General features: G+C 47.4%; 1 protein-coding gene and 1 long non-coding RNA gene across 3 annotated transcripts in view; one reads left to right on the forward strand and one right to left on the reverse strand.

The window, feature by feature from the left end:
* Nucleotides 1–1,812: 1,812 nt before the first annotated feature.
* On the reverse strand, nt 1,813–4,667 carry Cbln1 (cerebellin 1 precursor). Its single transcript, XM_050119824.1, has 3 exons — nt 4,387–4,667; nt 4,104–4,223; nt 1,813–2,839 (listed from the first exon to the last, which is right to left on the reverse strand). Exons 1-3 carry the CDS (start codon nt 4,648–4,650, stop codon nt 2,642–2,644), a joined length of 582 nt encoding a protein of 193 aa, XP_049975781.1. The 5' UTR covers nt 4,651–4,667; the 3' UTR covers nt 1,813–2,641.
* Nucleotides 4,668–5,219: 552 nt separating this feature from the next.
* Nucleotides 5,220–23,303, forward strand: part of LOC126487158 (uncharacterized) — a 64,632-nt gene continuing 46,548 nt past the window's right edge. For both annotated transcript variants that reach the window (XR_007588301.1, XR_007588302.1), the window contains exon 1: nt 5,220–5,391. This is a non-coding gene — a long non-coding RNA (uncharacterized lncRNA). The remainder of the gene's footprint in view (nt 5,392–23,303) is intronic.

A 23,303-nucleotide genomic window follows, 5' to 3' on the forward strand; every position in this document is an offset into this window, starting at 1 on the left:
GAGAAAGGAGGGGGAGATGGACGGGCAAATGACCTGGGGGAGGCGTGACAGATGAAGCGGGAGATGTGGAACCAGATGCTAATCATGGGGTTGAATGCCAACCTCAGAAGTATGGACCCAGTTTTACCAGGGACCAAGCAGAGCTGGAGCAGAATCAGAGAGAATTTTTCCTCTTCTTCCTCTGGGTCCACGGGCTCTCCCCTTCACTTGCTGAGACTCTGATCTGGGCCCCAGTTTGGACCCACAGTCCCCTGCCTTCTTCTGGGGTTAGTACAGTGCCAGTCACTCACTGAGGCAATGGAACCTGTAGGCCCCGGTTCCAAACCAGAGAATGGTTGAGTCCCCAGAGAAGGAGGAACTCTGGAGATTTTTAGAGTACTCCCTGCCTTTATACAGAAGGGCGACATGAGGGCAGGGAGGCTTGCCCAAGTTACCCAGGTGGAATTCAGCCTGGTGGTTCCCCAGAACCAGAGCCCTGGCCGCTAGAACTGGGATGGTTTTGTCTTTAGGAAGAGAAACGGGCTGCATTCTGGAAGCTCCCTGAGCTTCAAGGTGGGGTGGAAGCAGCTCGCAGGTGTAGCAGGCACCTAATCTCCACAGCCTGTAAGCCTGGAGCGGTGGCGCTGGCCTCTACACTTCTGAGGGTAGGCTCTGCACAGCTGAGTTGTTGGTCAAGGTAGTTCCCCGGCAGACTCCCATTGTCCTTGACCTGCGTGCCTCCCAGCCTGAAGCCTGAAGACAAAGCTCTTACTAAAAAGAAAAGGGGGCGGGGACAATCGCTTTTCTGCTAAATTCCTGTAAGGCCCCTCTTCCGGTGGGACTGAAGCGGGGTGAGGAACTGTAGAGATGGAAGATTGCGCTTCACTTCAGAAGCCCCTTGTTGTCCCCCACAATCCCCTGGGCCCTTGAGACTGTGAAGGGCGCTGCTGCCCGAGGCACCTTAGACTACTGTGCGGTTGAGCACCAGAACTGAAGTTCCCAGCCCGGCGGTGTTTGGGAAGCGATCAGGGAAGCAGAAGGCAGAAATATCAGAAATTTAGCCTGCCGCGTTGTTATTGACCCCGCTTCCCCCACCCCCACCCCCAAGCACTTAAACTCGAATCTGAATCTAAGTCCAAGGGGGAAAAAAAACCCGAGGAGAGCTCAGAACCACGGAAGCCCCTGGGTCCTGGGCTCTCTGCTTCCACCCGCCTCTGCCGCTGCGTCACCCGCGTCCAACACAGGGTCAGTGTTCCAGACTTAAAACGAAGTCGTTTATTTCAATTTTGCTTTCACATTATGTTTCGATACAATCAAAACTTCTGGACGAACCCCTCTAAAGTCCTGCGAATGAGCGCAATCGCAGGTCTGGGAGCCCGGGTTGTTTGGCGGGTGGACCTCAAGTTCAGAGGCGCTGGTACAAAATATTAGGTGCTTCGGGAGCTGCGGAGCGGATAGAGCTGGAGACATCCAGGGACAGTAGGCGTGAGGACACTGTCACACGGGGCAGGCGGGTTTGGGTCCTAGACCTGGGAATAACTCCTGATGCATTTGGAATTGAGGGTGGACAAGGAACTGCTTCCAGGCCCTCAGTCACGCTTAGCAGAATCTGGGTCAGATTTCTCACGATCTACCAAAGCAAGGTGCACAGGGAAGGCAGAAGGAGCCTGCTGCGGAAGGAAGCGCAGAACCGGCTCTGCGAAGAAACCCTTGTGCCCTGGCCTCTCTGGTTGCATCTTCCAAGTCACCTTCTTCTCCGCCCATCTTGGGCAGCCCAAGCCCTCAACCTCGCAACCCGGAAAATGCGAAGTTTAGAAAGCTGTTTCAGAAAAATAAAAGTCCCACTTTGACTTTATTGGATTAAAGCAAAATTAAATTTTGGCTATTCACACGTATGTTACAGAGGAAGAGGAAGCGTCCCGAAGAACCTCCTTGGCGTTTGGCGGAGCCACAGAACACGGAGCATTGACAAGCATCAGAGAACAAACACCAAGCAGCCTTGGATTTCACGATCACTCCGAACAGGACAGAAATACGGAATACAGCCAGCGTCCACCCGGAAGAGCTCTTCGTGTACAAGTGATACATATACATATTTATGTATAGTTAAACCGGTCACCACGAAGGCGAGTCCTTCATCTGCTAACAAGCAGCTGAGGGCAAGTCTCTCCCGCTTAACTCGCGCAGTGTTTGACGAGCAAAACCTGTTATATTAAAAACTACCTGCCCCATTCAAAAACAGAAACAGAAAACAAACTGACCCCCCCTCTTCAAACTGGGGGGCATACTAAGTTTCAGTAAGTGGCAGGGCTCAGGGGGGTCGGGTAGGGAGAAACATTTCACATTACTTCGTTAATTGTTGGGGACATGGACGTGGGTAAGGAACAATGACAAGGCAGTCTCTTCCTCGATTACTGCGACTGGCTTGGGGGAGGCGAGTTTATTTTTGGAAATGGGAGTGTGTGCAGAGCTAAGCGAAATTTACTTCTCTTAGTAAGGGAGCAGAAGAAGTTGGACCGCGGGCGGCGCGCGCCTTTGTGCCCAGTTGTAGCTAGGTACACGTAGGAAGTTTCCGGTGGCGCCGCTTCCTCGCCCTGGTAATTTTCGGCCTTTCTCACTCCCCTCCTGCCTTTCTCCTGCCTCCATTCCCGTTATGAGCCAGTCAGAGGGGGAACACGAGGAATCCAGAGAAAGTTGAATACTTCCAGCCCCCCATCAAGTTCCCCCGCTCCAGCTTGAGGTATGCTCGGTCGCCTTTCTCCATCTGGATGAGGACGCCGTTGCTGGCGGCCTCGCGGGTCACGTCTTGGTCACCGGCGAAAGCTGAAATCACCGGCCACCCATTCAACATGAGGCTCACCTGAGAAAGAGAAAGGCCTGCATCAGAAGCGCCACCTAAGCGGGTACCCAAGCGGCGGGGGAGCGCCAACCTAGGTGCTCGGCTAGCTTCCTCAAAGGCCTGGGGGCACTGATGGGGCATGAGGCGAGCGGGACGAAACGGGGCTTGGGCTGCTCACTGCGGAGACTCTAACGGGGACCCACACCGTATCTAGGTAGAGGAAGGGTCTGCCTCTCTGAGCGGCAGTCGGGCTTTCTCCAGCTTCTCAAACTAGCGCGCCAAGCAAATCACGTCTGGGCATAAACCCGCAGGTAGGCGTAGTGTCCTGAGACCTTTGGCCTCTCGCCAGCTTGCCCCGGGCAACTCTGCTCCCCGTGCGCCCTGAATTACAAAACAAACACCCACATCCTGGGCCTCTCTCAGGGTTTGTGGCGAGGACACGGGGAGGTGGGGGGGGGGGGACGCATAGCGGAGACGCTGCGTGAAGCAGATTAGAAGCGGCCTGGAGAGGCTGTCCGGAATTCCGAGACCTGCGAAAATGCACTAGAGCTCCGTCCCTAAGTCACCCACTCAGTTCCCGCCCCAGATCCTACTGCGCCCGCCATCGCCTGGTTGTGCCCTTGCGGTAGCGGCGTCGGCCTAGGGTCAGGCGCCCTGTCCCCAGTTGCGCTGTCTGCCTCTGTGGGAGCTCTAAGCTAACACGGACATGGAGACCTAGCTAGCGGGTGGATGCTGGCCTGGACACGGTTGGACCTCGAAGTAGCACTCACTACTCCTTCATCCCCACCTCGACCTTTTTCTCCGTCCACCCTTCCAGACTCAAGTTTAAAAACAAGTCTGCGAAGGAAGGGTGTAGGATTAGGGAACGAGATTTCTTCCGCGGTGCTGAAGAAAAGCGGAAAAGCTGCCAGAAAGGCTTTGGGCTGCAGCGAATTGTTGAGCCTAGAAAGCGGGCGTGGAGGAGATCGTACAGAAGCCTTAGCTGTCTGTGAGCTAACAACCCTTACAGGAAGTCCCAGGAGTCCCTAAGGGAAACCAGGAGCCTTTACAGAAGGGCCCAGAAAGTGAAGGCCAAAAAATGTCTCTGGAGATAGAACTGAATCTCAGGAACCCTGGACAGCTTAAAGGGCGGTGCGTGCCAAAGAACCCTGAGGCCCTGCTACCTGTCCCCCTACAGCCAGGGCGTATGCCGCTGATTGCTGCCTCCCGCTTCCACAGAGCCTCCGACAAACCCCTACGGCCAGCAACCCCCTACTGAGAGCCTAGCCCCCAGGTGGCGGCTGACCTGGATAGTCTGTCTGTTGTAGACTTTCACCACGTGGAAGTTAAAACTGTAGATTCCTTTGCGCGGGGCGATGAAAGTGCTCCGTTCTGAGTCAAAGTTGTTCCCGATGTTCACTAGTACCTATAAGGAGACAGGAACGAAAGGGGGTAGACCGGAGTCCGTCCGAGTGTGGTCCTCGAGCCTCCGCAGAGCCCTTGGAGAAGATCCCACATCTGATTTCCACGCTCTCCCTGTCACCCCTCACCAACCCGCTCTGGATGCTGCAAGGGATCGGGGAACTCACCTGGTCGAAGTAGATGATCATGGTGCGATTACTCATCTCGGACGGCTCATGGTTGGTGCTCCTGATGGCAGAGAAAGCCACCTTGGCGCTGCCCGAGCGCACGGAGATGCCCAGAGCAGTGCCCGTTGGGTCAGACGTGGGGTTGGAGTCACACACCACCAGACACTTGCCCTCCAGCACGATGGGCTCTGTTTCATTCTGCCCGCGGGCTGGGCCTGCCAGCCACGCAGCCCCCAACAGCAGCAGCTCCACGACTCCCAGCATCGCGCCGCCGGCGCCCACCCCGCCCCCCACCCCGGGGGCTGCCAGAGCCAGCCGCCCCCCTCCCCAGCCCTGCTCCGAAGCCCCCTCCTCAGCTCTGTGTACAGCTCCGCCGACGCCTCCTGGGCCACTACGCCTCTCCCTCGGACTCCAGGACAAACGTCCCCTCGCGCGGTGCACCCGGAGCCCCGCCCGGGCCTCAGGGGTGCCGAGGCCGGCCAGCCGCACTTGGATGCATAGCCTCTGCTGCCTGGTACCCGCTGTTGCCGCCGCCTCCTGTCCGCACTCGCCGCTGCCGCCGCCGCCGCCGCCGCTCTGAATTATTGATGCAGCGGGCGCTGCAGCCGGAGCGGGCAGAGAGCGCGCGCCGGGCACAAAGGCGCGGACCAAGCCTGGCCCCGCCCCCGCCCCTCCCAGCCAGCCTCTCTGAGCGGGCCCGCCCCGCCTCCGACGAGGCCCCGCCTCCCAGCCAATCCCGACGCACCGCGCTCCCCGCCGAGCCAATGGCTGCCCGGTCCGCGCGCGGCCACCTGACCCAGGGCGCCGTTGTTATTAGGCGCGGCGAGGCGGGCGGCGCGCTGCTGCGGGGCTGGGCTCCGGCCGGGAGTCGGTGGAGGGAGCAGGGAGGGAGCGCGCGCGCGCGCCCGGACCGTCCACCGCAGCCGCTCGTCCCAAGCCTTCTCCCTGGTCGCGTTGCCCGCAACCGCCTCGACCTTCTTGCGCGCCCTGTTCGCGGGCTCTCAGGTAGGAGGCGGCGCGCGGCGGGTCGCGAGTGCAGGTTTGCTCCGGCCCGGAGGTGCCGCGTGAGTGCGGGGGGCGGGCAGGAGCGCCCCCCCGTGGGCGCGGGCGCGCGGGGCAGCAGCAGCCGCGGGCTGGCTAAGGGCACGTACGTGCGGGGCGGGGCCTGCGTGGCGGCCCTGGGGGCGCACGTGGCGCCGGCAGGACATCTGAGAAACCCGGGGTCACACGTGAGCTCGTTCGCTCGAGAGCAGGTGTGCGGGCGACACAGGTGGGCCTCGCTCCCGGACGCCGCGTGCAAAGCAAGAGCGGGTAGTTTCCTCCTCGGTTCTCGGAACGTGTTTTGTATCCGCGCCTAGAAAAGCGCCTTTCCCTCGAGCCTAGGGAACGTACCTCACCCCCGTAGACTTAGACCGCACACGTGTTCGAAAACAACATGAAAATGCATCCTCGCCCAGTGAGAACAGGCGGAGCGGAGGTGGGCCGGTCCCGCACCTCGCGGCAGGAACAGGTAGGCCGAGGCCCGAAGGCCGCGGACCTCGTGGAATCCAGACTGCAGCGGGCGGGGCTGGTACTTGTGCAAGGCCGGAGCAAGCCAGCGACCACCCACAGCGGGAACCTCGCTGTGTGTGGCGATGCAGACAGCGGGGTGTTGGTGCCAAGGTGGCCTCCGGGAATTTCGAGACAGCCACTTCTAGCCACTTCCCCAGTCTCCTCTGTTTCTTCGAGATTTTTTTTTTTTGGGGGGGGGGGGATGGAGCAACTTAGAGATATACGGGAGGAAACCCAATAGCAGACCTCCGCCTCTGTTCCGAAGCCTGCCTGTAAGTGCCCCACGAGGAAGAGTAACCTAACAAGCTGCAGATTCACTTGAAAACGGAATAGTTTTTTCCAGCTCCTAGATTCTGAGAAATCCCCAGAAAGCCTTGCCAGCTCATGGTCTGGCAAGAAAGAAGAGGTGAGAGCTGGATAATGAGGCGGCGGCTCTAACCCCTAAAGGTGTCTGGAAAACACCCCGCGGGAACAGTAGCCTAGCCTTGCAGTACCCTGGCGACCAGCGACTTTGCCAGCCACTCCGATGTCTCCTAGCACCTGCTTGAGTCATGCCCAGTCAGGTGTAAGCAAGAGCAAGACATGGGGGTCAGAATTCTGTTTCCGTGGAGCACATAAACAGGGGAGGTTGGCTTCAGCTAGGTGGTCGCCAGCCTGTCCTCCGACGAGGCTTTCCTGAACAGTGCCCACTGCTGGTCTATCAACCCCACCTCAGAGATTCCTTCTATTTACGCTCCCCATCCTCACCTGTGCTTCTCGAGGCTGCAGGCTTTCCTAGAATGTACGTAATGCAGACACGATTAGCTGGCCCACCTGCCTTCAAATCTCAACTCTTCTTTTCCTGACCCAGCGAACAGTGCAAGAACCTCCCACATGTAGCTGTTTCCATCCCGTGTCCAGTTTGAGGCATTCTCATAAGGCTGCATTTGGGTTCATGACCTCTAGCCTGGGTCACTTGTAAGAGCCAGGTGGTGTACCATTCCCAAATCCGTGACTCACTCCCTGCCTCGCCCTCTTTGTGCCTTCTTTTGATGAGTATCTGTGAAGGCCTGTGACCTCCACGTCTCCATGTAAGGTTTCAGATCCATCATACCCTAGCTCCCTCGTCCCTTTTCTGTGTACTGTGTTAAAACCACGAATGTTAATGTACCGTTTGTGAAGGATATGTTGTCCTGAGTCGTGGTGACTAAAGGATACCATGTAATTGAGAAGGAAGAGTCACGAGAAATGTCACACTTAATCACTATTTTGGGCTTCTCATACTTTTAGAATCGGGATTCTGCGGGAGCATTGGTTCTCAATCTTCCTAGTGCTGCTGCCCTTTAACACAGTTCCTTGTGCTGTGGTGACCTCCAACCATAAAATTATTTCATTGCTGCTTTATAACTGTAATTTTGCTGGTGTTAGGAATCATAATGTGGCTATCTGGTATCCACCTGTGAAAGTGTTGTTGGCCTCCCGAGGGGGTCTCGGTCCACAGGTTGAAAACTGCCATTCTGGGGACAGGTGACAGCACCGGTTCAAACTGGCTAAAATTTGACTTGGTCAGTGCCAAATGCCTAGGGTTCTCTTGCCATTGTCACTATTGGATCAATGACTCAGATACTAGGCTTCCCTTTCAAGCTTTGGCTACATATTCATACATATCTTATATGATATAAATCTTTACAGGGTGCTTTTTTCTTAGTCCTAGTAAGAAACAGCCCCACTTTGTCTATACTTGCATCTAAAATCTCAGAACCATCATTACACAAAACAATTTAGTTATTCATGGTGCGTTTTGAGGTTTAGCCTTAAAGTCAAAATGTACCTCATATGATAGATCCAAGTAAATATCAGTAGTTGATTGTAACATTCTTTTTTTTAAAACTCTGTTGGAATTAGTTTTTATCTTTTCATTTTTTAGGTTTCCAGAAGATAGATTTCTAAAATTTCTTAACATTCATCAAATGACGCAAACAAATGAAAAATTGAGTTGGAGCAATAAAAGGAATTGGTTGTTGCTGAATTGTGCAGCCCATAGGGTTTAACTTATTTGGGCCTTCTGGTGTAAGGTGTTAAAAAAAAACTGCTTAAATGAGGCTTGTAAATTAGCATCGTAGAAAGAGTTAGTGAACTACAGATTATCCACAGTGAATTCGAACTTCCTGTTATCCTTTCCTCCCACTGTAAGCATGGCCTTGCGTTTTGGTGAGCTCAGAGGCAGTTTCCTCTTGCTGTGTTCTGAATTCCCGTCTGCTTGGAGAAGGAAGTGCAACACCGACCTCCACAGGCATAGTGCTCCTGCCCCCCTGACTCTACCCCAGGGAGAACAGCCTGGGAGTGAGAGGGCAGATCCAGGAAAGGCCCTGTTTTCTCACAGGACTCATTGCTTTTGTTACATCAAAATGGAGTCTCCACTCCAAACAGGATTTCATCTCTGTGGTCTTGGTTCAGAGACCAGTCAGTGCTGATCCCTGGGGTTTGATTCATTTCTTCTTAAGGTAAAAGGGAAGAATCCTTTATTCTGAGGAGTGTTACATTGAGGGTATCCAAGGCCATTTCAGGTCAGGGTTTGAGAGACAGATATCCTGCACACTGTGGGCCTGATCCTAAGTTATTCCAAGTATGGAATAGTCTTTCAGCTTTCACCAAAGCTTGTCTTCCTGTTGCCTGTTCAGACTCAAGTTAGATGTAACTTAGTCCTAAAGGTTATGCTTCAAAAATTTCTTTTTTTGTAATTAGACACTTTTAATAAACTAAGTCTTTTGTTTGGTGAAGACCAGGTTTATAACATTTTGCTTTTTAGTTTTTTTATTAAAAATGCATATAAGTTGCTCTTGGCTCTTATACCACGTTCTGCATTTTCTTACCATGTTCAGAAAGAAAGGCTGTTTTCCAAATTAAAAGATACAACACAGTTTTCAGAATGATGCTTTAAGTATGCTGGGGCATTTGCAGGTAGGAGTTTCTTGTGAAGATTTTCTCCAAATAGATGAGATTTCCTCTAAGGTCAGAGGAAAAAAAAACATGATACGATCCTGCATATCTACTCTCAAAAGAACATATATTTGTCTGTGTGCACTTGCATGCGTATGTATGTATGTATATATGTATGACTCTCCTCAAACACTAGTTGGATTTTTTCCCCCAAGAAGTATCTATGTGCTGTTTTTGGTAGTTGATTATGGAGACAAACGAAGGTTTAGCCAATTCAGCAGACATTCATGGCGTGCCAGCGGTGTACGAAATCGGGCCTCTGTATTGCCCAGCAGCCAGCAGTGCACACTATTTCTCACTCTCGCCTCCAGCTGTGCTAAGCAGGCTTCTTGAAAATGGTGGCTTTGACCCTTCCTTGTATGTGTTTACCTTTATCCTGCAATCAGAAGGTAGATAAAGCCTATACACACGCACTGCACACATGAAGTTTATAAACGAGAGAACATCAACAAATGATCCAAGTGTATGCTTCAAATTTAATGTGTGAGAGAGCTGTTGGGTATTGTCATTGTGGCTGGCTGGATTGCCATTTTGTTAGAGTTCTCTCCAGTTTTAGTAGGGCCTTTGGTAAACTCCTGCACTGTATGTTCATTTACAGTTATATGAAGACTCCCCATGACTCAGAGAGCTCAGATGAGCCTTTGAGAAAGAGATCATTGAACCTGAAGAAACTGAGTAGATCTTTAAGGATGGAGAATGCAGAAACATGAAGATACTTATTTTTTAAAACATTCCTTTGAAAAGGGAGCATTTCCAAATGCTTTTCCTAGCAGACTTATTGCAGATTAAGTCAGAGGCACCTGCTTGGTTCTCCCGTGTCAGACCTCAGTGACAGATGCATAAGTGATTGAGCTCCCTCTGTGTGTTCCCCTCCACTAGGCCACCCTGCCTTGTCCTGCTCTTGCCGGGACAGCTGACCTCTTATAACTTTCAGTTGGTTCTGGCTCACGAAAGATACCCCAGAGATCAGAAGTGGGTGGGAAAGAAACTGGGGAATCAGCCTGCATTCTTGGTAGATCATCCAGTGGGTACCAGTGTGTTCTGGGAGCACACTTCCTTCCGTCTTCTGCCCAAGGCCAGGAGGTCTGTCAGTCTGTGGGTTCTTAGCATCTGCTAATGCGCTCTGACCCTGCCAACACCTGTTTGGTAAAATCTCTCCACTTCACGTGAGTCTGGTTCCTTTCCTCCTATGATCCCACAAACCTGCATCAGTATAAAATCTTGTGTCCTGAGAACCAATGCATCTAACATACTTTATTCTTTTGTAGAACCATAAATTGTCTAATTATAGAAAAAATGGCAATGAATTAAATGCCGACTTACTACAAATTTAGATTAGCTGCATGACATTACCAAAGTATATATACACTTTAAAAATATTAAAGTGAAAATATTTTAAAAATATTTCTTAAATTGGCCAATGCTGAATCTGGTAGTAAAGAGTGTGTGTCCTCACAGCACAGGCGGGCATTAATATCTTTGGAAGTCACATAACTATCTCAGATATTTGAATTATGAAGACCTTTCTAAAATATCTTCATTGTTGGAAAAACATGACAATTCTTGTTCAGTTTTTAAACTTGTAAACTTTTATGTGTGCCTAGTCTAAACAAATAAGGATTTTATTGTTATTACATGAAATAGGTAATGATTTAGATTTTAAAATAATAGATTGGAAGCAAACCACAATATATTTCAATATTTAGATGTTTATGATGGAATCTTTTTCATTGGCCATTTAACTTAACTGTGCATTCTATAGCTATTGTTTGCATTGCTTGAGATTGGTTCTCACCAAAACCGAAAGCACAAAGCCATTCATTAGAAAAAGGAACCTTTGAAAAATGAACTGTCTGAACACAGCCACAAAAAGCTAGAGCAAGTTCAGTGAACACACTATTCAGCTAGTGCTCACAGACAAGCTGTCTGAATTCCTAATATTGTCTTGTACTGACTGTAAATAAGTATGGATGCATCACAGTTTATCTCATTTTCATGCCGCATTAAAGTATTTCCTGAATGTTTTTCTAACCTACTCAATTACTATAAAATTTGTGCCAATATGTGATGCATCAGCATTATCAAGATGTTAGGCTTGTATTGAGATAAGGTTTCTATAGCCTTTTTAGGCAAAAATAAAAACTTTGGAGTGCCTGGACCTTAATTCTTCTTGAGTTGTCTGCCTGCATTTTTCAGATTGCTCTGGATTGTGCGTTGTCAGGGCGCACTGCACAGTGCCTTCCCTAGTAATTCCAGAAGCTGGAGGTGAGAAAGAACAAAGGCTCCTTCCTGTGCCCCCTAGGCTGGCATTGACCAGCTGTCACCTCTCCTCAACGAATAACAAGTATTTACCTCAGAGGTTGACTATGAAGCTGGGATGAGAGAATCCACACTGTGGGCTAGCCGTAGCTAAGAGCTGTGCTCCATCACCTGGACCCCAAGTTCATCTCCACTGACCCCTGCTTCCTCTATACCTCCTGAAGCCACATGAGTTAAAATCACTCTTAACCTGCTTTTCTTCTCTGCCTGAAAAGTCCGGACAATGTCTTTCTTTAGTCTTTGACCTTCAAATTTAAAACAAAGACTACCTGTGTACTTAGTAACAATGTATACATAGCTGGCAGTTTCACAAACACTGTATATAAATCCTCTTTTTCTGTGTTTATTCAACCAATATGTATTGACTACCCTCCACTTAACATCTTATTTACTGTGGAGACTGGACATTTGTTATTAAACAAGCCCAGAATATTAGGAAGTATCTGATTCTGTAGCAGTCATGTTTTCTCCTTGTAAGTGTTATCCCTGGCAGAAACAGTGACTTGGTCTTCATCCTGTACATCAGACTGACCACCTAATCTAGGCTGCTACACAATTATGACAGCTTTATTATTTTTTCAGTTAAAGCATCCTTTAAAAGATACTTTACAAGCCAAGATTTGGCTGTTTTGTAGATGACATTTAATTTTTTTTTTTTTTGCCATTTCTGAGGATTTAATTGGAAAATCAACATTATAAATTTTATGTTGTCATTTCTATTTTTAAGTTTAAGCCATTTCAAGGATTGTGGGTCTGGCTGCCTGCAAATTAAAAATGAAAGCAATTGTGATATTGCATTTGTACATTTTGCATTTGTACATTCTGGGCTTTTGTCTATGGAAAATACAATTTTAGTAAATTTGATTAAGAAGGGAATTGGTACCCGTGTTTAAGGTCAGGAACAGAATGTACGGAGACGACTGCTCTGGTTCAGCCTTCCCCTTACCCTGAACACATTCAGTCAGGGAACCACACCTTGCCTGTCTGACCTCTCAGCATCCATATGAGACTTCATGCTCATTAAGAATGTGTGATCTTCCATTGCTGTGGCTACTTCATGGTATCATTTCCCTTCTTACAGATGGCCCCTCTTGGTCTCATCCACACCGTGAGTGTGGAAGGGAGGCTTTGACGTTAGGCTTGTGTAAACATAGCACTTGCTGTGTCTCCTGTACCTTCATAAATGACTTTTTTTGTATTGTGCTGGAAGAGTAGTTCTTTAAATAGAACAACCTCCCATGGAAATCGCCCACAATGCTGAGTACACCTTGTAAAAGGTGAGGTTAGAATCTAGGGTGCATCCTCAGCATTGCCCAGAAGCTGAGTGCAATCTCTGGAGCAGCCAAACCAAATTTATAGCAGTTCATTAGTGTGAAGGATCATGGGAACGGCGGATTGCCATTATCATGGTGGAGACAGAGCTCAGACAAGGCTCACAAGATGGAGGGTTCTCCCTAATTCTATAGAAACCCACGTGCCTGTTTTGAGCCCAGTTTTCTTTAGAGCATATGTCTTGCTGAACAACCAAAAGGATGTTTATATCCTAGTCACTTGGCACAAAGTCTGATGCTGCTTCAGGGAGTTCATTTCAGACCTAAAGGATGGAGATAAAAAATAGATGAGGTTTGGTAGTCACAAGAACTGGTCCTGCTGCAAATTCAGTTTTTCTCTTTTGTTGCTGGATGGAACTACATTTTTTTTTGTTGTCGTTGTTTTGTTTTGTTTTGCTAGAAGTTAAACAGGGAGGCCAAAACCAGTTTGGTTGGTCTTACTCATTCTAAATGAAAACAGGTTTGCTGTTTTCGGGACTCTTCGTGATGTGGCATTGCCCACAGAATTGTCTCAATTCTGTCAAGTTGCCCTATCTTCCTGAGACAGTTTCCAAGTGATTGCCCCTCAAGTCTACTTGATATTAGTCAGGGCAACCAGATGCACTGAAGGAAGTGTAGTGTTTCTGTCAGTGGTTTCTGGAAGAACACTGGTGGGGTAGGTGTCAACACAGTGATCATCATCTGGGTTAGGATTGTGTCCTTTAACCTTTTTTGTAATTCTGTGTCTGTCCACCTCCCCAAACCTAAGCAATGTGTATTTTAATACTGTTTCCTTGGGTGTCTTAAGAGAGAGTTTCATTTTAATAGTTTTAGAATTCACATAATGTCCGCAGTACTACCCCAGGCATTTCCCCATCCTTTGCAGCCTTGCAAACCGCACATGAGGATGCTCGTGGAAGGGCCTCTCAGGCCCTTGTTTGCTTTCACCAATACATCATTCATAATTAGAAGTGGAGATCTTTTCTTCCCAGTATAAACAATCTCTTTGAAAAGCAATTCTCTTCTGTGGATAATGTTTAATGTCTGAGGAGCTAGGTTCACTTTTTTTATGAGCACTACTCTAACCAAGGCTTTATTTTGTGGGGTGGACTCAAGGTTAGATGTTTTAAGAAAAGCATCCGGTTACCTTCACTAGGAAACCTATCTTATCCACACTGACTGCATTGAGAAGACACTGTCGGAGCCTACACAGGTACATATATGTCCAGATAGAATTAAGTAGTATATCTGAGAGTTGACAAGACAGTACAGTTGCCTACATTTAGAGTGCTAGCTACTGAAAACTAGCATTCCTTCCACAGGCAGATGCAGCCTCTCAACATAAGGCCTTCAGGTGCTCATTAGTACCAGTGTCTGGGTCTGGCTGAGGTAGTGCTTGCACAAGGCTTTTGGCTGGCAGAGGTGGGTGGTTTTCTCTCTCCTTGCTCTAAAACCTGTTCACTTTCTCTTGCAGCACTGTCCCTTGACAAATTAGTCCTGGCTCGGGCTCAAGTCCTGGCTGGCTCTGGCTTACCATTAAATGTGAACACAATTGCCTTCTAAGTAATGACATTTAATTTAAAATTCTATTTTGTTGTTGTTGTTTGATGGGGTCTCACTAAGTAGCCCTGATCATCATGGAACTCACTCTGTAGACCAGGCTGTCATAGAGATCATCCTGTCTCTGCCTCCTGAGTGCTGGGATTAAAGGTATATGCTAATATGCCTAACTTAATTTGAAAATTCTTAAAGATCATAAATCCCTCAGTTTTCTTCTCATTTGTCCCCAAATGGTGTATGTACCATTATATATTACTGCCAGAGACAGATTATTGGCTTGCCTGTACCTTACAATCATTTCTACAGCTGTAACACAACAGCAATTATATTTCCACTCTTAAAAAATCTGTATGTGGGCAAGGGGGCCTGGGGGGATAGCTCAGTTGGCAGAGTCTTCACCTTGCAAGCATAAAGAGCTGAGTTCCAATCCCCAACACAGGTTAAAAAACAACCAGGCTTGGAGGAGCTGGAGACGAGTCCCTGAGACTCCAGCCAACCCACAATACTTGGGAAGTTCTAGGCTGTTGGGCATCCTGTATAGATAAAGGAATGGTTGGGAGCACCATAATGTAACAAAGTTACCCTCTGGTCTACACAAGGGCAGTCACAGGGAAGCACTGAGAAAAGAAAGGCAGAGGGATAAAGCAGTGATAGGATACTTTTGCCATCTGACATTTTGGTAGCTGGGTGATGTTACTAATCCTGCACTGCTTTTAATATCTCGGCTTTAATCTCTTACTTTGTGACGACAGAATCCAGAAGCTTTGATCTTGCCACAAAGCAGTGAGAGGGCATTTACTTCTCTTCCAGTTCTCACACAGAGGAAGTCTGCTTACTTTATACCAGGCTAAATGGTAGTGCCTAGTGATGGATATGGTAGTAACAAAATGAAAATAACTTCATTAAACTGAAACTTTGGTTGTCTTGCTCAGTGTCACGGCTGAGTTTAAATATATACATTACACACTTCACCCTTCCCAGCTGGAGATTTAACAGGGTTTGATGAGTTAGGAAGTTTGTGGATCTTCTGTTTTCCTGCCATTTTAAAAATGGAGCACTTCCAATTTTAAGACTTTTTGTTGAGCTGCTGTTTTTTTCCCTTAACAGAAAGCTCTCCATTGCTTCTCCTCTTAACCCACCACTACTTTTGTGACTTTGTTTTTTTTTTTTTATTTTATTTTTAGAGACAGGATTTCCCTGTGTAGCTTTTGGAGCCTGTCCTGGAACTCAGTCTGTAGACTAGGCTGGTCTCGAACTCAGAGATCCACCTGCCTCTGCCTTCCAAGTGCTAGGATTAAAGGTGTGCAACACCACTGCCTGGCTACCTTTTAGTATCCTTTCTACAATGACAAAGTTATGGACTTGACAGTTCTTGAGATACCACCCCCTTGAAAAAGAACTTTATTTATAAATTCTAACTTCATCTTCCTAAAGGCATTCCAAGACTATGAATTCCCCTTGTGCAGTCTGCAAGGTTGGCATTTTAAAAAGTGTATTGGGACCATTGTACACATAGAAATGAGTGATGCACAAGATGCTAAAAGGTTGCTTTTAAGTATGTTTTGTTTATCTCTTGTTTTTAAAAAATGCATCTGGAGCTAGGAATGTTGACATCACCTTCAGTCCCTGAACTTGGAAGACTGAGGCAAGAGGATGACAAGTTTGAGACCAGCCTGTGCTTCACAGATCCTCTCAGGAGCACCAAGGCTAGAGAGTACTCAGTGGTACCTCGCTGGCCAACATGCAGGAGGCCTTGAGTTTGGTCATCAACATGGCCACCAAAGCAAACAAAATGCACCTGTCCCATTTTCATTTGTTGGAAAACACTTTAGCCTGGAAGAGTGTCCGTGAGAAACAACCATAGTGCAAATACTATGTGTTATGCATGTAATGTATGCATATATGTGTGAGTGTTTGCCTGTGTGTGCAAATGTTTATATGTGTGGAAGCTGAAAATAGATTGTGGGAATCTCCCTTCATTGAGGAGGCAGAATCTCATTGGAAACCAGAGTCCACCAGTATGGCTCTCTGACTAGCCAATTTGCTCTGAGAGCCCATCGCCATCTTTTGGGACTGGAATTACAAGTGAGCCATCTACCTTGCACTTTCATGGGCTCTGAAGATCTGAACTTCAGTCCTCTCACTTGAAGGGGAAGTGCATTAAGTTCTATGAGGATACTGTTCACCAATAGTTAGTGCCATCAGTTCTTGTCGTTGTGTAATTTCTAGCTTCTATTACTAGTGATTTGCCTATGTCAAGTCACTTATTTAGTTTGAGAAGAAGAAAATGACAACAGTGTCTTTATTCTCAAACCACATGATTTGAAAATATACCTAAAGTAATATTGCTTTGTCTTGCTCAGTGTTTCTTTGTCATACAAAGTTGATTTTTCTATGAATTCTGTACCAACAGACACACAATTGTAGCGACTCTTGGTCCTAATAGACCTTGAAAGTGCAGCCAGCACACCAGTTTTAGCTTTTTTATGGAGTGTAAAGGAAACTTTGTCACCCAACAAAATCTGGAATCTGGTGATTCCGATGCCATTAGAACCAAATAATTGAGAGCTAGAACTAAATGTTAGGCCTCATGGCAGCTCGGCGTTCACTAAGCAAGTGTTCCTAATCAGACTTAGTACTCCCTATGTGAGCAGAGGGAAATGACCGTGTTTACATTGATAAAACTGGGTTGTAACTATCAAAAAAGGCTCCAGACTCTTGCAGCAAACAGTTTATCTTCAGTGTACGGAATACCTACACAATACCCTAGATTTTACTTACAGTTTTTAGTAGCTAATGCAATAAGTACCATGCTTAATTCTCTACATGCATTATTTTAATTAATCATAGGACTAATCTTATGAGCTAAGTACATGTATTTCATTTTGCAGATGAGGAAATGAAGAACAAATAGTTTATCTTGCATCCCTTGGGATGTGTCATGTGTTCTGATTCTGGAGGCTATGTTCGTAGCTAGTCACAACACACAACTCCAACTTCCTGCCCATAAGCCTTCCTGCCAGCTTCACAGTACACGCCGGATGGGTTATTTTATCTCTATTGCAAATGGCAAAACTAAGCTCTAGAGGCTTCCAGAGGCCCCCTAAGTTGTAGACTAGTGAGCACTGCACTGGGACCATCTGGTCTTGACCGTTACATGGAGAGGTCCTTCTTCCCGACCACTAACACCAGTTTTCCTATGGCCTGGAGATGCTGTATTAGATACAGTTCTGTGTCTGGTTTGGAGTGAGCACTCTGTATCTCTTTGATCTGTGTCTTCTCTCCACTGTGTACCATCATAGCAGGGGGGAGTATAATGCCTCCACACATGACCTGTCTTTGTTCCCATTCCCACCGTAGGCTGCAATGGCGAGGGCTGCAAGGTGGGAAACAAAGGATTTGTCTTGGCCATCATTAGCTTCCTGCTCTGTAACCTCTGTACTTCAAGTACACACCTTACAGACCCTTTAGTTCATTAGTACATTGTGTTCTAAAGCGCCTTACCACCATAAAAATAGAAAATGATCTGTGAGTCATTTACACTTAGCTTGAATGTGCTTTCGTGACTTTCCCAAGGCTATTTGTGCTTAACTCCTTTCTCCCAACTGCAAGTGAAGGTCTCTGGACTATCCTGCTCCTTAGACAAGAACAAGCTGGAGTCATTGGCCTAAACATGAGACCACTAGAGACCCATTGCTGTAAATGCTTGCACTGCAGTTGATGTAGATCTGGCATCCAGAGCATCTTTTGCTGAGCAGTGGACTCTCAGCCGTGGCTCACTCACTCCCTCTCTGCTTTAATCAGAGAGATCCTTGTTCTCTTCTTTCTGCTTTTTCTGAGGATGTTTTCATCTTTCTAGTGATTACATCTTGGATCATGTATTTCCTGTGTCCTATAGCATGGTGACCTGGCTGTCTCCAGGAACAGCTACAGGCTTAAAGTACAGCCCTTCTGATACCTGCAACCACCCAAGGAACCCAGATGTGACTGTCTGGCACCCCCATTCAGGCTCATGCCGTTGGTCACTGTGTGTGTGAGATCACATGCACCGTGAACGTGAAATTGGAAGCACCTGTGTGATGTGTGTTAGTTACCTTTCTCAGTTGCTGGGACAAAATGTCTGACATAAACAACTTAAAAGGAGAAAAGATTTGCTTAGCTCATAGCTCCAAAGGTTTCAGTCCACCAGGCACAGAGAGCATGGTGGAACAATCGCATCATGGTAGACAAAAGGCAGAGAGAGGAAGAGACAAAGATGTACCCACAATGGTTTACTTCTTGTAGTCCCTATCTCCTACCTCCCAAACTAGTGACATCATCTGGAGACCAAGCATCTATCAATGCCTGTAATTGACCTCAGATTCTAGCTGTAGCCTGGTAAATGCCTGAGAAATGCTCGGGAAAACTCTGAGACCTTCAGTTCCTCCATCAGATATCAACATCTAGTATATGTTGGTCCCCAGAAACCAAGAGATAGGGATTCAAAGTGCACAGTTCATTTAGGAGATGATGCCACAAGACCCTAGTAAACAGAGATGCATCAGTCAGAAGATGGCTGTTGGGGGAGTTTAGAAGTCGGGCACTGTTCAGGATCTCTGGGAGTCTGAGCTGCAGGCTGGAGGAAGAAGTTATCCACAAGTGCCCAGCAGCTGGTAGGGGTTATTTCCTCTCAATTCTAGTGTGCATATAGTAAGTCACCAAGCTTCCTTAGAGACTAGAGGTGGGGTTGCAGGGGCCCATGAATAGCAAGGTTTGAAGAGCTCCCATGTGCTTCCTCTGGCGGTGGAGGTGTTAGGAGCAGAGCAGAGAGCCTGCTGTGCAAGACCATCCTCAGTGAGGATCTCTGCAGCAACACACTAGGGAGAATTAGAGTCTTCGTGTCTCCTGAGCAGTCTGTCATTGCGGGCATTGGTGTAGCAAGGAATAACTAGCAACTGAGAAGGAAGAAAACCTACCAGTTGTTCATTTGAGTAAACACAAGAGTCATGCATTCATGGGTATGAACTGCTTATTATTAATGCTGATTACAGTGCTGCCTAATAAGGATTATGCATGTCATTAAATATGTGTCAGATTAGCTATCATGAAATTTACAACATCAGTAATTTTGATTCATATATGCAGCCTTTATAATTCATTGCTCATGTAGCATGGTAATGACTTCAGAACAATCTCCAAGACAGTATTGGTTTGAATGAGAAGTGTCCACCATACGTGACAGCTGTCATCAACTCTGCCTCCAATGACAAGACAGTTTTGCTTGTCTAGTCAGGTAGCCCAGATATTACACCCCTCTTTCTCTCTTGTCACAGATCATTCCCTGATCCAACTGACTTTTATTTAACTAGTCATATAGCTTGCATTGTGCCAAGTGCTGTGGACTTAGATGTGGATTTGAACCTGATTTCTGCCCTTGCAGCTCATGGTCCAGCAGAGAATTACACTTATTTTTTTATTTTTTTTAACTTCATTTTACATTTCACCCACAGTTCTCCCTCCCGCTCCTCCTCCCAATGGGTTAACAGCTCCCGTGAGGAGTCAACAAAGTCTGGCACATTAAGTTTGGTCAGGACCAAGCCTCTGCCCCCTGCATTAAGGCTAAGAATAGCATCCCACCATAGGGAATGGGCTCTAACAAGCTAGATCATGCACCAAGGATAGTAGATGCATGCCAGAGGCCCCTCAGATAGCCAAGCTTCACCACTATCTCCCACATGTGGAGGGCCTAGTTCGGTCCCATGGAGGCTCCACAGCTGTCAGTCTAGAGTTCGTGAGTTTCCATGGCCTTGGTTCAGCTGTCTCTGTAGATTTTTTTCATCATGACCCTGACCTCCATTGCTCATAGATTCCCTCCTTCCTCTCTTTGACTGGATTCCCGAAGCTTGGCCTGGTTCTTGGCTGTGGATCTCTGCATCTGGCTTCATCAATTACTTGATGAAGGCTCTATGGTGATAGTCGGGGTATTCACCAATTTAATTACAGGGGAAAAGCTCCATCTCTACTATTGTTAGGAGTCTTAGCTGCAGTCATCCTTATGGATTCTTGGGATTTCCCTGGCACCAGGTTTCTCCCTAACCCCATAGTGGCTCTCTCTACCAAGATACCTCTTTCATTGCTCTCCCAGTCCTCCCCCACCACCACCCATTACCTCATGTTCTTATCCCCAGTTTGCCCAGGAGATCCTATTCCCACGGTGATCCATGTGTCCCTCTTAGGGTCTCCTCCTTGTTTTCTTTAAATGACTATTGAAGGATGAAGTGAACATAAGCCAGATGTGGTAGTATACACCTATAACCCCAGCATCTCATTATTTTAGAGTCTAAGGTAAAAAGATTGTGAATTTGAGGCCAGCCTGTGCTCATGTAGTGAGAAACTGTCTCAAATAAATAAAAAACAGAATGAAACAAAAGTAAGTAAAGGACTACATATCTTGTTTCTAGGTGTGGAGGAATAAAGCTGTTGCTTTCTGGTTTCCAGAACTTGTTTGTAAAGTAACCAGTCACTTTGTTTTTGGAATTGAGAACATCATAGGGTATTTGATGCGTGGACTTGAGAACTTCCTGAAGCCACTTACTGGGGAAGTCTAAGGGCTTCCTCTGCCTGAGTACATAGTGATAGCACTTTTTGAATCCAGTTTTAAAATGTCACCAGATACTTAACAAGAAGCTAACCAAATCTTCACTGCTACCACAAAGGCAACTGCTCTGCAGAACAAGGCTTAGCATTCTCAAGACCGAGCCGGATACATTCTAGAAGTTTTCAAGTTGCCATGGACAGAATGTATGGGAAGCTGTTGTTTACTGCATCTCTCAGAACTGAGCGTAGAGAGCTGGAGATACGGCAGGGCCTTTAGTTCCATGTTCATTGTTATGAAGGAAGAGGAGAATGAAGCTTGGCAGAAAAAGTCAAGGCCAAGAATGGGATAAAGCCAGTCAGAGGCAGACAAGCTAAGAAAGGTCTAGTGAGAGCCAGGACCAAAAACCTGAGTCTCTGGGGAGGCCAAATGTGGGTAGCATAGATGAACCAAACCAAGTCACATGGAGACCTTCCCATATAAAGGTTAGTGTGGGGATCATTTAAAGAGCCTATTCGCTGTCAACTTAGAAACATGCAAGACGACCGTGTAACTTGAGGCTGTGATAAACCCTCATGTACAGAAAATGGCCTGAAAATGGCAGGCATGGTTTGAAGGCCCTTAATCCTTGATTCTGAAGCAATGGTCAGAGACAAATACCAGCTTCAACAAATGAGTACATAGTGATAGCACTTTTTGAATCCAGTTTTAAAATGTCACCAGATACTTAATGTCTTAATACTTCCCTGGCATTAGAAAGGACCTGGGTGTGCCTGAGCTCAGCACTCTTTTCCCTCCTGTTCAAACTGCAGGGTATTCCTTTATGTGTTCCTGACATTGTTACACACACACTTAATGCTAGAACTTCAGAGAACCTTGGGATCCTGTCATCCCCACCCTCAGCAGGATATAACATTCTTCTTCATCTCAGACCTGGGCTTCACATCTCCCTTCTCCAGCCTCCGGCCTCCGCTATGACCATAACCCTTCAGGAAACCCAGAAGGTTTCTCATTTCCACTTTAAAGTCTGTTCTCTAAGTCCAGTCAGTGACTCCCTTACTGTCTGGGCTCTGGTGAGGCCTTGGCACACTCTCCCTACGTCCCCTCGAGAGCCCTACACTTTCCTGTGCCCTCCAAAGCCACCCTCATTTTGGGGGATGTCCCACCATCGGTTCTCACCTGTGCCTTCCCTCTGCCCGGACCACTGCCTCTCTGGAATATTCAAAACTATTTCTACAGCACTGAGCATACCTGTGTCTGAACTCCAAATGCCATGCTCTGTCAGATTGTTTACATGTTGTTATAGCTGTTGACTTGTCATCTTGCATAGCTCTGCAGCCCTAGCTTGGCTGAAGATGCAAGAGAAGCTCAACCAATGAGCTTAATTTTTAACTGCAATATTTTGGGGTATCAGTCTCTAGGCTTGGTCTTTATATCACTGGTCTTAGCTCCTAGGTGTATAACAGCTGTGGTTTATTTGAGCTGGAAAGGGAAGGAGGCTTTGGTATCCCAGAGGAGGGACCCAAGCAGGAAATCTTTCCAGAGGACCAACTTTGCCCACTACTGGGTCATATTCTGCCCTTTACTCATGACCCTGACACTCAGCTCTGTCACTCTCCCTGGACACTGGCATGGACTACCTTGTTGCCAGCAAGCCCAGTCAACATGGGCTCCTCACCTCCCTAAAATCATACCAAGACTCGGGCCATTGGATGGCTAAGCCCAGATAATGTCTGAGCCCTAGCTGCAAGAAAGGTGGGAGAGTGGGAGCCTAGCCAGTTTGGATGTTCACCTTCCTAGACATGGACGGAGGGGGGAGGACCTTGGACTTTCCACAGGGCAGGGAACCCTGACTGTTCTTTGGACTGGAGAGGGAGGGGGAGAAGAGTCAGGGAAGGGAGAGAAGGGCGGGAGGAAGGGGAGGGAAATGGGAGGCTGGGAGGAGGCAGAAACTTTGTTTTTCTCAATAAAAAATTAAAAAAAAGAAATAAAAAAGGGATANGGGAAATGGGAGGCTGGGAGGAGGCGGAAACTTTTTTTTTCCTTTTCTCAAGAAAAAAAAAGAAAAAAAAAAGGTGGGAGAGCGAACCTCTGGCTTCCGTGGGATTGTTCATCTCCACATCCCATCAGTACCTGTGAATGGGGTAGGTCCTCAGACTGATCAGTTCAGATGCTGGACAATGCAGAAAAATGGTACAAAGAGAATGGCTGGTGTTGCCGCACACAGTGGGACACACCTGTAGTCCCAGCACCTGCAAGGGCTAGGCTACAGAGTGAGTCTGTCTCCAGAGAGAGAGAATGTCAAGTGTCTATTAGAACTTCCTTTCAGGATATCCAAGCCCTAATTAAGAGCTCCCTTTAGCACAGTTCTGGAACTTAGCAGAGGAAAAAAAAAAAAAAGCAAAAGTATTATGTTTAAATTAAATGGTAGATAAAGGGGAACCTAAATAAAGGTGATGTTAGCCAAAGACATGTAAACCATGAAGACCATAACAGACAGGCTCCACTTCAGAGAGACCACTATGGAGGCTCTAACCACAAGCCCCAAGAGACAAGGATTTCAAGAGAAATCCTGGTTCCCCGATCTGGACACATGCCGCAGTGGTGTGTGGAAGGAACTGTGT

This window comes from Alexandromys fortis, unplaced genomic scaffold (assembly GCF_014885135.2).
Source record: "Alexandromys fortis isolate MF-2015 unplaced genomic scaffold, M_Fortis_MF-2015_v1.1 scaffold_178, whole genome shotgun sequence".
NCBI classification, from domain to species: Eukaryota; Metazoa; Chordata; class Mammalia; order Rodentia; family Cricetidae; genus Alexandromys; species Alexandromys fortis.

Excerpts from the sequence above, each read along its gene's own strand:
- Cbln1 (XM_050119824.1), bottom strand. The coding sequence starts at position 4,650 with ATGCTGGGAGTCGTGGAGCTGCTGCTGTTGGGGGCTGCGTGGCTGGCA. Across the intron at positions 4,224-4,386 it reads TGATCATCTACTTCGACCAG|GTACTAGTGAACATCGGGAA; the intron begins GTGAGTTCCCCG and ends GTCTCCTTATAG. Across the intron at positions 2,840-4,103 it reads ACAACAGACAGACTATCCAG|GTGAGCCTCATGTTGAATGG; the intron begins GTCAGCCGCCAC and ends TCTCTTTCTCAG.